Consider the following 12739-nt stretch of genomic DNA (forward strand, 5'->3'; position numbering starts at 1 on the left):
CAAACACCACACAGGTGCATCGACCCGGATTTGAACCCAGAAATCGGTGGCTGACATACTAACCACTCGTGCGCCTGGCCACCCATGAAACTGTTCGATATTTTAAACTGTGTAAACAAAACAAAAAAACCTGAATACTGGGCATTTACAAATGAAATAATCATTTCAAAATATACACTACACAAATAAGGTCATTTTTATTCAAGTGAATAATGTTTATTTATTTGTAATTGTTATATTAAAACCTAGGCGGCACAGCGGCTGAGTGGTTGACGTGCCTCATAGTGGGAGTCCTGGGTTCAAATCCAGGTTGGTCCTGTGTGGAGTTTCTATCTCCTCCCCGGACCGGCGTGGGTTTTCTACTGGTACTCTAGTTTCTTCCCACATTCCAAAAACATGCATGGTAGGCTGATTGGACACTCTAAATTGCCCTTAAGTATGAGTATAAGCGAGAATGGTTGTTTGTCTCATCTTGTACCTTGTGATTGGTTGGCCACCAATTAAGGGTGTCCTGATGTCAGCTGGGATAGTCTCCAACATCCCCTGTGACCCTAGTGAGGATAAAGGGATTCAGAATATGAGATGAGTCAACTTTGATCTCACGACCACATAATTCAATCACCTGTTTCATTATGAAACTTTCATATTAACAATATATCCAGAAAACTAGATAAAAATCCGTGGTTTCCTTTGCCTCTTGGTATGAGTGTGAGCATGAATAGTTGTTTGTCGCCTTGTGCGCTGTAATTGGCTGGACACCAATTCAGGTTGTCTCCCACCTCTGGGCCAAAGTCAGCTGAGATAGGCTCCAGCACCCCCCACGGCTCTAATGCGGATAAGGCGATTCAGAAAATAAATGAGTGAATGAATGAATGTTACGTTAGGGTGCGATTGGCTGGCCACCAATTCAGAGAGTCCCCGGCCACGCGTCCGAAGGCAGCTTAGATAGGCCAACAAGGTCCTTGTCATGTGATGAACAGGAGAATTTGGCTAATGGAACAAGAGCAAGACAGCAAACAAGGTACTACAGAAGTAAGCCCACTGACATGAAAAACTCATCGGCTGCCATTGACGACGATAAATGACGTTATTGATCAAGTGGATCACTGCAGAGACCTTGGTGTGTAGACGTGGTCCTGTGATCTTTGACCTGATAACCTGCTCAGCTGACTCACGTGCTCCAAGAAAGGAAAAACAAGAAATCTCCGATCAGCACAAAAAAGACCCCCAAACAATCTAAAACGTTTTTTTCTATTGTTGACTTTCTTTTGCTGTAGCTGTACGGACTTGCCTGTATGAAAAAAGTGCCAAGTCATTCGTCACGCCCTCGTGCTATCAACATTACGCTGACTTCTGCATGCTCCGGCCAGTGACGAAGGATTTCACTTCTTTTTCCTGTTAGCGTGTGATGTGTCAGCGTTCCAAAAATAATATTATATAAGGATGATTGTTCTCATCGCACCTGTAGCACCACTGCATAATGTTAAAAAACAAACAAAAAAAATCTCTCATTTTTTGAACCGCTTTATTCTCATTAGGGTCGCGGGGGGTGCTGGAGTATATCCCGGCTAACTTTGGCTCAGAGGTGGGAGACAACCTGAATTGGTGGCCAGCCAAAATTTTAAACATGTGAAAAATAAGTTGGAATAATTAATCTCACCAAAATGGCTTTATATATTTTTTAAAACGTTCATAATAAATTTAAACATTTAAACAGCAAATACACCAATTTAAAAAAATCTTTAGGATTTGAAATAATTTTATAATGTATTTATAATTGCTAGCATCTAGGTCACACAGTGCTGAGATCGAGGGTTTGATTCCAGGTGGGTCTTCACCGTGGAATTTTCATATTTTCCCCTGGCTTGTGTGGTGTTTCTCCGGGTACTCTGTTTTTTTTCCCACATCCCCAAAACATGAAGGGTAGGCTGGTTAAACACTCTATATTGCCTTTATGTATAATGTTGGGTAATGTGTCCAATACGTATGTCCCAAAAAAATAATACCAACGTATCAAAAGCAATGCTACCCTCTGCTGGATAAGACGGGTAATTCTAAACGTGAGTTTAGTATTTGTTTTGGATCAAACAGTGATTGTAGCCAATTATTTTGGATTTTATTGTTGTTCATAAACGTATAAAACAATCATGAGACCCCAAAAAAGTCTTTAGTAAAGATGGTTTTATTCTTATTTAAAAAAAAGATATGCTATAAAGTACTGACAAGAGGCTAAAAGAACAGAACATAAATAAAGCGAATATAGAAAAAAAATACAAATTCTTCAAAAAGCTGGTTAAAATCCTTTTTTTTTTGTTTTGGTCAAGGATGAGAATGTCGTTACTTAAAAAGCATAATTCCCTTTTGTTTGATATTGGCTGTGCTATCCGACAAGGCCTTGGTTATGTTTAAAGCCACGTAAAATTGGCAAGATTTAAAAACATGGACACAATGAACTGCTGTGTTTTTGTTGTACATTCAGTCGGATTTTAAACCCCAGCAAAAAGTGACACAAGAAGAAGACAAAATGAAAAATTCATCGTAAAGTGTGGAAGGAAAGGGTGTTAAAATGTAACATTTAGCAGCTTTTTGTCCGTTTCTGCAGACAAAATGGAGGAGGAAATGTTAAAGACAAAACAGGACACTAAAATGCCAAATCAACTGGGTAGAAAATTATACTGTTGATGCCAAAGTTGTTACCTAAAAAAATAAAATACGATAACTCGAAAAAATCAAGTTCTTTCTGAATTGAACTGACATTGCAATGCAAATTTCATATTTTAAACAAGTTAGTTTTTAAAAACTTGATCATATTTCTGTATCAGCCAATTTGTAATTTTATGCAATCTGTCCTTCCCATGCATGAGCCTTCAGCCATTTGGGGGCGGCTATAATGGAACAAAATAAACATTTTGGAATACATCGTGTCAAGGTTTCAAACTGGAGGCCTGGGGGCCAGATCCTGGGCCCACCATTTTTTTTGTCTGATCCGTGAAAGTAAAACCATGTGCATTGCCTTCATGCTTTTTTAAAAAACAAAAAATAAAATTTCTGTCATTTTCCTTTGACAAAATAATTAAAAAAAATGATTGAAGGTGAAAAAATTGTAATTTAGAAGCACAAAATAGAAGTTGAAAATATGGCAAAAAAATGCATCCATAGATTTTTACTATAGAAGTACATTACAACTCATTTTCTGATTGATTTGTCAATTAAGTAGCCAACTAACACTTGGAACTTGCGCTAAATTTTCAATTAATGTTTGATTGAGAGAGGTAAATGAACGTGTGTTCCAACAAGCACAGGCTATTGAAACCCAACTAGTTAAATATTATATATAAGATTAAATAAAACACGTATGCTGTCCTTCCTTATTATATTTTTGCGCTTCAAATCGCTAATTTATTTTGTACCAATGTAGCTGCCATAGATTGGGATCCAAGATGGCTGATGTCTTGCGCAGGGCAGGGAATGTGGGTATGGCAGTTGGCGTACTGAAAGACCCATGCCCTGAATTGAACAGAAAGTTGGCCGCCATTTTGAAAGAAATCAAGTACACTATACCATATACTACAGTTGACAACGTTTTTGACACAAAATGTCTTCTCGTACTTTAGGCGAAACTTGTCGACCCTAATGAATACTAGTTCCCTTTTTTTTTTGTGCGGACAAGGCACCTGATTCTGATTTGTGCTTGGGGGAGGTAGACGGCCAAAAAGGCACTGGGATGAAATCCTGCGGCGGGAACGGAGAGACGAACCAATACAAAATGCGCGGTGACATCACTCACTTTGGCAGCCAAAATGGGAGAAGAGATGTGCGTTATGTAAAACAAACATACTGATAGTAGTAGATATTAATAGAGGCTGACTGTCATGCGATGTTTTTTTTTTTTTTTTTAAGGTCGATACCGATTAAAAAAAAAAAACACCAGCCGATTGCTGGTCTAAAGCCGATTTTATAAGGCGAGATATTGTTTATCTAAAAAAAATCATTGATTATGAATTGAAAGTTTAATTATTTATCTTCATCCTTTTGCAACAGTGGCCGCTAGGTAGTACAAAATATTTTTAACAAAGATCAACACAAAAACGTGAAGGTAACAGTTATCCTATTTTATACATGTTGCCTGTTATCAACCGATAACATGTCCATATATATTGGTGCAATATGATCACAATATGATCCAAAACATAGCCTGTGTGTAAGGGTTGACCGATACATGGATTTATTTTTTTTCAAGATGATATGCTAACTGTTTGCAAAGTTATCTTTATAATAACTGATAAATAATATCAGGATAAATGTCGGCTTTTCTATTAAGATCAACCCAAGTCGAAAGATAGCCAGTATATTAGGATAACTGTGATGTTTGTTTGGGTGAAGATTTTTGTGAATTCCTGCAACATTAAGGTGAGGATAAGCGGATCAGAATAATTGTAATTCTGCACAACAAATAGTAAACGAAAAAAAAAAACTATTAATGTGCACACTATAATACCTTTCAATTAACTTTCATAATCAAAATGCTTTAAAAAAATGTATATCTGCCTCAAATATTGGCTTAAAACATCGGCTTTAGACATTGGCAACCAGCTAAATTATTATTATTTTTTTAATAGATCGACCTTTAGTTGAAACTCGCGAACTTGCCGAGGTTTGCTTTCAACGTGATACCGTTGATCTTATCGTTAAAATCGAAAAATAGTGACTAGGGTACTAGCCATTAAGGGTGGTATTGTCATTTGCACCTCGATCTGGCAAAATCGGTGTAGCAGGAAATCCAGCATTTGCTGATTTTGATGCGGAACACAGCAAAGGGACGCCGGCCGCCAAGGCTTTTGACAAAAAAAAAAAAAAGACATGGCCAGCGAGTAGTTTGAGTAGTGGTGAGTTTTCCACAAGTAGACCTCCCAATCCATTTGAACGAACGATGGGGAGTTGAAACGAATGGATGTTCGTTCACTCACTGCCATCCTTCCCAGTTCAAATCGATTAGACATCCATTGCCATCAATGCCAGCCAATGAATGATGTGACTCGCCCCCGCATTCTTTACAGGGATAATTGAAGTTCCAGGTTCCTTTTAGCGGGAAATGACGGAGCTGATGGAGTTATAGGATGTGCCCCCGTTGCAGGTGGGGGTGTAAGCGTCGCCACCGAGCCCCTCGGCATTGACCCTGAAGACAGGTGAGGCCTTGAGGAGGAAGTCGGCGGCGTCCCTCCGACCCAGCTCCCGGAGCTTGAGCATGAGGACGCCCACTGTGCCACCTGGGCTTCCACTCCACTCATGCAATAAAGCGGCCGTGGGGCTCGGCTGGGCTCCGTCGGCCGCTGGCGCGTTGCCGCCATATTTGGCCACCAGCTCGCTGAGGCCCAGGTTCATGGCCAAAAGGCACCAGTCTTTGCCCAGGGCATCGGGTGGGTCCAGCATGCGGCACATTTTTCGTCGGGCTAGGGCCGGCACATCGCTAATATGCACGTGGGGGCCCAGGACGCCGCGTTGGTACACCTACATGTGGACAGAAGATGCAAACATAAGAAATATTGATATGGTAGCATACATAGGGCCTTAAATTTCCAATTAATACAAACAAGGCTTTGCCTCTCATCTCGTTTCACATTTTCTGAACTGCTTTATCCTCATTAGCGTCGCGGGGGGTGCTGCAGATGGACAGGTCCTGGATTTGAACTCAAGACCCCAGAGCTATGAGACCGACGCGCTAACCACTCGCTCCACCGGGTATTTGAATTTGATCCTATAATAGAAACTCATGATTTACTTTCTCAGGCCGCAGAAAATGATGCGTCGGGCCAGATTTGGCCCCCGGGACGGCACTTTGACACCCGTGCTCTAGGGTGTCGTCTGCCTTTCATCCGAAGACAGTTGGGTTAGGCTCCAGCAACCCCCGCAACCTTTTCGAGGATGGGCGGTATGGAAGATGAATGGATGAATACATTGAACTGATCTGCCCCCAAATTTAAAGAGACCAAGTGGTGATGCCACTTAAGACTATCCAGGGTAAACAGAGAAAGGCACAGTAAGATTTAGAGTCAGTTCAGTATTTGAACACCCTGCTATATTTTATTTTTGAAAAAGATTTGTGTAATACCATAGCTGTCAACCTCGGCCAATTGCTCCTCTTATTACCGATTGCAACTCCCCTTATTAAGCGATAAAAAAACATAAAAATGCAACGTGGCACATATTTACTCACATATGGCTCACATAAAAGTCTTAATTTTTTTCCCAAAGTCGACGGCTTTCTGACACACTATATTTATACAGTAATACCTTGACATACGAGGAATTTGAGATACGTGTAGAATTCCGAGCAAATATTTACCTTGAGATGCGAGACAAGTTTTGAGTTACAAGCATTTGAGACAGCCGGTTTGCCCGGCCGCAAGAGGCTCATTATGATTTCAGTGCACTTTACGGTGCATCTCCCTCGTGCAAAGAAAGATCTCTACGAGCACTGGGCGCAGCGTTGCATTTTTTCCAGTTTTTTTTGCATTAGTTAGTGCAGAATTAAGGGAAACACAAGGGATCCAAAGCAAGCTGGTGCAATGAAGGGTAGTGCGAAGAAAAGGCATATGATGACAATCGATATTAAGCACAAAATAATGGAAAAACATGATTAGTGTACACGTGACGGAGCTGGCTCCCCAATACGTATTGAGAAGCAGGAAGTTGGATTCGAAAGCCGCAGTGGAATAGATGAACCTCTTTGCCTGGATTATTGCACAAGAAGGTTTAAATTTAGTTTACCTCGGCACAGCCAAAGGCCAAGATGGCACTGAAGCTCTCTCTGTAGCCTCCAATAGTGTTGGTGAGCGAGGTCTCCCTCTGCGTCTGCGCCCTCAGGAAGTCTTTGGGTTGGTAGACCATGACGGGAGCATGGCGCTCTCGGAGCTGCTGGGGGCTCAGGTAGTATTTTGCCGTCACAAGACCCGGCAAGGTGGATGCCAGCAAGTTCTCGGCGATGCCGCACACGGCATCCAACATGGCGTAGCACTTGGCTCTCTGAGATTCTTGACCGCGAATCCGAATCTCTACACCCTGGCCGTGATTGACCAGCAGCACCAGGGCTTCTGCACCCCACCGGCTCACCTTGGGATAGAGTGGAAACAGGACATTACTATTCATGGTTTTAATATAGAGTACAAATGTATTACTTTGAAGGCAAAATCTTAAGAAAAATCCTCGCACGTGGTATTTCTGAGATACTGTTTGAATCAAAAGCACATTATTAGGGTCAATATCATAAGGAAGTTTTAGATTTATACATCTCTCATCTCATATTTCTGAGTTTTTGGAATGTGGGACGAAACCGGAGTAACCGGAGGTAACCCATGCAGGCCCGGGGAGAACAAGCAAACTCCACACGGGGGGAAGTGACCTGGATTAAAACTCCACCACCCTTTTATTTGAATAGGACATCTACTAGGGATGAACACGTTTCAATTCTCTGAAGAAAGATGAAAAGATCCACAATCACGAGGACGGCGCTCACCTTTGCTCCATCCGTCCACAGATGAACGCCGGCATCTCTCTCTTCATCTTCCTCCTCCTCTTCATCATCCGGCTTCTGCTGCCTGCTCCATCTGCACAGGTTGACTTGCAGCTTGTGGAACAAACCGCAAGGAAACGCCACCAGGTGCTCGGCGGGCACTAGCCGGACCCCTCCGTAGACCGCACCAACGCCCCCTTCACCATCGTCCTCGGTCCAGGAACGATGCAGTCCCCCGGCCTTAATGAGCGCCGGCACGTCCACCATGGCGGGGTCAGCAGTGTCACGTGCGCATATGTCCATGGCGTCCAGGATCTGCAGTAGCTCTTCCACGTCGCTTTCGGGTGCCAGGGCCTGAACTTCCTCTAGCCTGTAGCGCCCTCTGTAGTGGTGGATGGCTTTGGGAGTCTCCAGAGACAGCAGGCGTCCCAAAATGCTGCAGCATAGCCAACGGGGCTCTAGGAGGACCACATCCTGCACCGTCTCGCTCTGCATGATGTTGATCTGAAAGACATTTTATTGAGCCGTCGGTTTTCCTTTAGAGATGTGGACGAGGAGGTGAAGGCTAAACGAACCTCTCCCATGCTGTGCAGCTGCATCGCCAAGCTTCGGAGATGGTCCTGGCTCACCAACGGGTTGATGTTCTCCTGGATGTCGCTGGCAAACTGCTGCCATGACGTCAGCTGGTTGGGACCGCTCAACTTACGCCAGGCGGGCAGTGCTCCCAGCAGTCGCTCAGACAACAGCGTCATGGTGCCACAATTCTAAAGGCGTATGGCAAGAGGACCAATTTCAATTTTGTAGACATTTTGACCAAGTCCTGGCGCTTATCTCACAGAAATAATTTGAGAACGAAGCTCTTGCAGATGATTCCTAAGTAACTTCATGTCTTTGGAGTTGGGAGCGCCGGCGTCCATCACAAACAACTTGTCGCTGATCTGGAGGTCGTTTCCAAACCTGATGAATAATACATGATCAATCTTTATCTATTTCAGTGTCTTTAATGAGGCGTCCAATCCCCCATCTGCTATGAAATCAAATGAGTTTATCAGGAGTAGATGTATAATCCGTTTGAAATGGGACGGCTGAGATTCGTTCATTCGCTGCCATCCCCCCTGCTTCAAATGGACTAGACATCAATCTTTCAATGGTAGACAGTGAAAAAAACACCATCACATGTAGGTACCGTATTTTGCTGTTTAATATACCCCCCATTTAATAGACCCGTATTAACCCATATTAAACGGAATGGGGTATATAAAATGGCGCAAAAACGGGAAGGTATGATGCACTCTTTATGCCGTGACGGGGTGCATCAACGTTTTGCAGACTAAAACTACTTACTGCTTAGGTTAAAACTTCTTACTGCTGAAAAAAAACTGACTTGGAATTTTAACGTACTTAAGTATCTATAATTATGCCCCCATGAACACCATACAAATCTTGGCCAAAAAGCTGCATTGCCGTTAAATATACCCAGTATATTAAACGGGAGGGGTATATTAAATGGTGCACAAACGGGAGGCTCAAAAAATGCAAAAAATCATTTAATATAACCGCAAAATACGGTATATCAAAAATAAAACAATTCTGAAAAGGTTCAAATAAGTAATATGTAAAAATATTTCAAAAATTAATATCATGAATTCAATAAATGTGCTATAAACAGTCAAAGAGAAGGTAATCCCTTAAAATTAGAAACAAGTCTAATCTTCTCCATTTCATATTACAAACATATCCTACAAACTACATCATAATTGGCACTTATTCATTCTTGAGTTAACGCAAAATACCTGTTCTGACCTTAGTGACCTTTGACCTATTACCCCAAAACATTCTGTATCATTAAATATATCCATCAAGTTTGATATTAGTTCCCTTGTTTGTTCTTGATCTTTCTTAAACGCAAACATATATTTAACTTCTGTGACCTTTTACTTCATTACGGCAAAATGTAATATTCAACTCTTTCGTTTCATATGACAAGTATATTCTGCAATGATGTCGATTGCTAAGTAGAAATACGTCTAATGGTTTTCAAATAATCCTTAAGGATCAAAAAATTATTTGGAAAACAAAAATTAAGTAAATGAAAATAAGGATGCTAACCTGCTCCTAACTTCTTTGAGTAGCGCTCTCTCTTTGTTGTAGCTGAACTCTCCTGAGAAAGACCTGGGAACATCAGCCAGGTCGGCGTGCGTGCCCACAAGGACCACCGCCAAAGGCTGCTGGACCCTTCCGCCGAACACTGCGAGCGGCGACAATGTCAATATGCTACTGCACCGGAGGGGCGGGGGTGCCGTTGGGACTTACGAATGTCGTTGTCAGGTGGTGTCAAGGACTTGAGCATGTTGAGCCAGTAGCTTACGTGGTTGAGCTGGCTCTCGTAGGGCTCCTCCAGACTGAAGACCACCATGTGAAGGGCCGTGGCGTCGTTTGCCGCAAAGTAATCGTAAGCACAGTAGTAGACGGAGTTGCCGGAAAACTCCCACACACTGAAATCTCCCACGCCTACAAACATACAATAGTATTCACATTTTTTTCCCATGCACTTTTTACGATGAAGCCCTTACACACTTTAACTGATTTGCACCATTCCACTTAAAAACTTTACAAAAATTCACGCAATGTAGGCTCTATATTTATTTCCTTCTTAATATTTAAAGTTGTTCCCAAAATACTTTTTCTGACGTTAAAACAAAATCCTAAATCAGGCAGATAACAGGTGCAATTAGTTGGAACCCAATTCACGGTGTATCCTGTTTATTGTCAATTGTTAGCTGGGATAGGCTCCAGCAACCTCACGATAAATGTTAAGATGATCAGAATGGGAGATGAATTAATGAATGGTGTACAAATGTTAATCGGCCAGATTTGTGGAAAAAAAAATACGGTTGCGCCAAAATGTGCCAAAAACTCCTTATTAATTTCCAAATGGCGCCCAAAACACACAAAAAAAAACCCAGGAAGCTATACAAAAATGCCGAGCAGCAGAATTAAAAGTATTTAGAATTAATATTGCCTCAAATCCAAATGAAATGACTATTGACTACAAAATTAAGCAGTGAAATAAAATGAACAGGAAGTGACCTGAAAATGCTTCAATGTTTACGGATTAGAGGAGGTATCATTCCACTCTGTTAATTTTTTTTTCTACTTCAACAATAAAAAGATAAATGAATCACTCTCATTTTTAAAAATCCTATCCATTGGGATAGGAAAAAGCTTGACATGTTATGCATCGGCTTCTATTAACAGCAAAAGACGTTCAATCCATTTGAAGTCGGAACGTTGGCAGACAATAACCAATGTTTATTGGCTGAAAGCCCTCCCACTATGGATGTCAAACAGTGACAAACACATTTCAATTTACAGAAGAAACATGATTGGATGCCACCGGGAGTCTCTCATGTTCAATGGGACTGTAAAAGTTATATATATCCTACCATGAATATTGGCGTGTTGAATGTCGATGGCCCGAGTGGCCAGTTCGTCAGCGGCCGTGGCAGGTGAGAGACTGCTATGCGCGGGCGCAAAGACCTCCAGGACGCCTTTGGTCAAGCTGGGTTCGAACATCATGCTACGGCTGCGCACGCTGACATTTTCGCAGCCCGGGTACAAATTGGAGATGCTCACCGACACTGATATAGAAAATATAAATACAAAAACAAAACAAAACATTATTTTATCGACTTTATCTAAAAATTCTAAAGAATACACAACGCTACAGTGAGTTTGGGTGAGATGTCTCTCTGGAACAGTAGGTGGTGATAATGCTCCAAAATATATTTGGGCATAAAGTGTTCGAAGGTAGGGGTGACGTCATTGGTCTTACCAGGTGTATATAAACAACATGTCTTTATGAAGCAACCTACCACATGACCTAACTGTGGTCAACGCATAATAAGAGTCAAACCACCTATTGACTGCACTTTTTACAAAGGCTGATTTAGAGCAAAAAAGAATACCGTATTTACTCACATATAAGCCGCACCCTTAAAATTACCTTAAAATAGTTGAGTTTTACAATTTCTTGCATATAAGCCACCACCTGATTCACAATTTTCCCCTCCATATTCAAGGTTTTGATAGGGAGTACGAAGTGTTACTTTCAAGGGAAAATCTTAAGAAAAATCCTCGCACGTGGTATTTCTCAGATACTGTATGAATCAAAAGCATATTATTGGGGTCAATATCATAAGGAAGTTTTATATTTATACATATACCTCAAGAAAAACCATTACTTGGTATTTCTGAGATAATGTAGGAATCAAATGGGTCAATGTCTTGAGGAATTAATTCATCCAGTAATGGTTGTTTTCCAACTGCAAAACAGAAAATAACCAACAAATAGTAATTGTTACTTTGCCGACCATCTACTGGTGAAAAAGAGTATGGCAAGCTTTGAGTGTATATAAGCAGTACCCTTGATTTGGTCATCTTTTTTGTTACAAATACGGCTTATATGCGAGAAAATACAGTAAAAAGAAAAGCGGAATTTTGTTTAAATTCATAATTACAAATGTTCAATCATGCAGCTAAACCGTCAAAATATTTTCTTTCTGTGTTCTGAAATGGTGTTTCCTGCACACAGACAAATTCAAAATAGAAGTCACATGAGCAGTACAACCAGGAAAAGTGTCCATAGCGTTCTAGATTCTCTGGGTGCAAGAATAGCATGAGATACACATTACGCATGTGTCAAGGTAACACTTTATAGTGAGCGTTATGGCTCTCCGTAACCTACCGGCTGGTTTTGTATTGACAGGAGAGTTTGGGTGCCTCGCCGAGTTTGTCATGCGGGCGGTCCGTCGCCGTCGGAAGAAGCTGCGCAGGATGCCACACTTAAGCGACTCCAGCAGTGTGGTTTTGCCGGCCCCCTGCTGGCCAAAGAGTTTGAGCTTGATCCGTGGCTGCACCGTCTGTGTGGGGCGCAACTGCTGGATGAAGGTTAGCTTGTGGTTGTCCTACAGCAAAACACAAATAAAGAGCTAAGGAAGTTTGTTTTTACTGGATGCTGCTCCAGGGCTCAGAATTGTACCCCGGTTTTCACTTTGCATATTTTCAGTTACCTAGTGCAGTGTTTCCAAACCTTTTTTTGAGCTGTGGAACACCTTTTGCATTGAAAATATCTCAAAGGACACGACCATCTGAAAATCTTTTCATTTAAGACTATGTCATCTATATTAACAATAGCCATGCTCATCAAAAAACTATCAGCAGGAATCA

At 41.6% G+C, this 12739-nt stretch overlaps 1 protein-coding gene across 2 annotated transcripts in view; it reads right to left on the reverse strand.

The window, feature by feature from the left end:
- Nucleotides 1-2163: 2163 nt before the first annotated feature.
- The window catches only part of dapk1 (death-associated protein kinase 1), a 36651-nt gene continuing 26075 nt past the window's right edge, over nucleotides 2164-12739 (reverse strand). For both annotated transcript variants that reach the window (XM_077714198.1, XM_077714199.1), the window contains 9 exons: nucleotides 12258-12477; nucleotides 10957-11151; nucleotides 9824-10021; nucleotides 9620-9758; nucleotides 8347-8467; nucleotides 8086-8274; nucleotides 7514-8014; nucleotides 6769-7110; nucleotides 2164-5508 (listed from right to left, as the gene is read on the reverse strand). In XM_077714198.1, the coding sequence (XP_077570324.1) occupies nucleotides 5083-5508; nucleotides 6769-7110; nucleotides 7514-8014; nucleotides 8086-8274; nucleotides 8347-8467; nucleotides 9620-9758; nucleotides 9824-10021; nucleotides 10957-11151; nucleotides 12258-12477 (2331 nt within the window). In that variant the 3' untranslated portion in view covers nucleotides 2164-5082. The remainder of the gene's footprint in view (nucleotides 5509-6768; nucleotides 7111-7513; nucleotides 8015-8085; nucleotides 8275-8346; nucleotides 8468-9619; nucleotides 9759-9823; nucleotides 10022-10956; nucleotides 11152-12257; nucleotides 12478-12739) is intronic.

This window comes from Stigmatopora nigra, chromosome 4, assembly GCF_051989575.1.
Source record: "Stigmatopora nigra isolate UIUO_SnigA chromosome 4, RoL_Snig_1.1, whole genome shotgun sequence".
NCBI lineage: Eukaryota > Metazoa > Chordata > Actinopteri > Syngnathiformes > Syngnathidae > Stigmatopora > Stigmatopora nigra.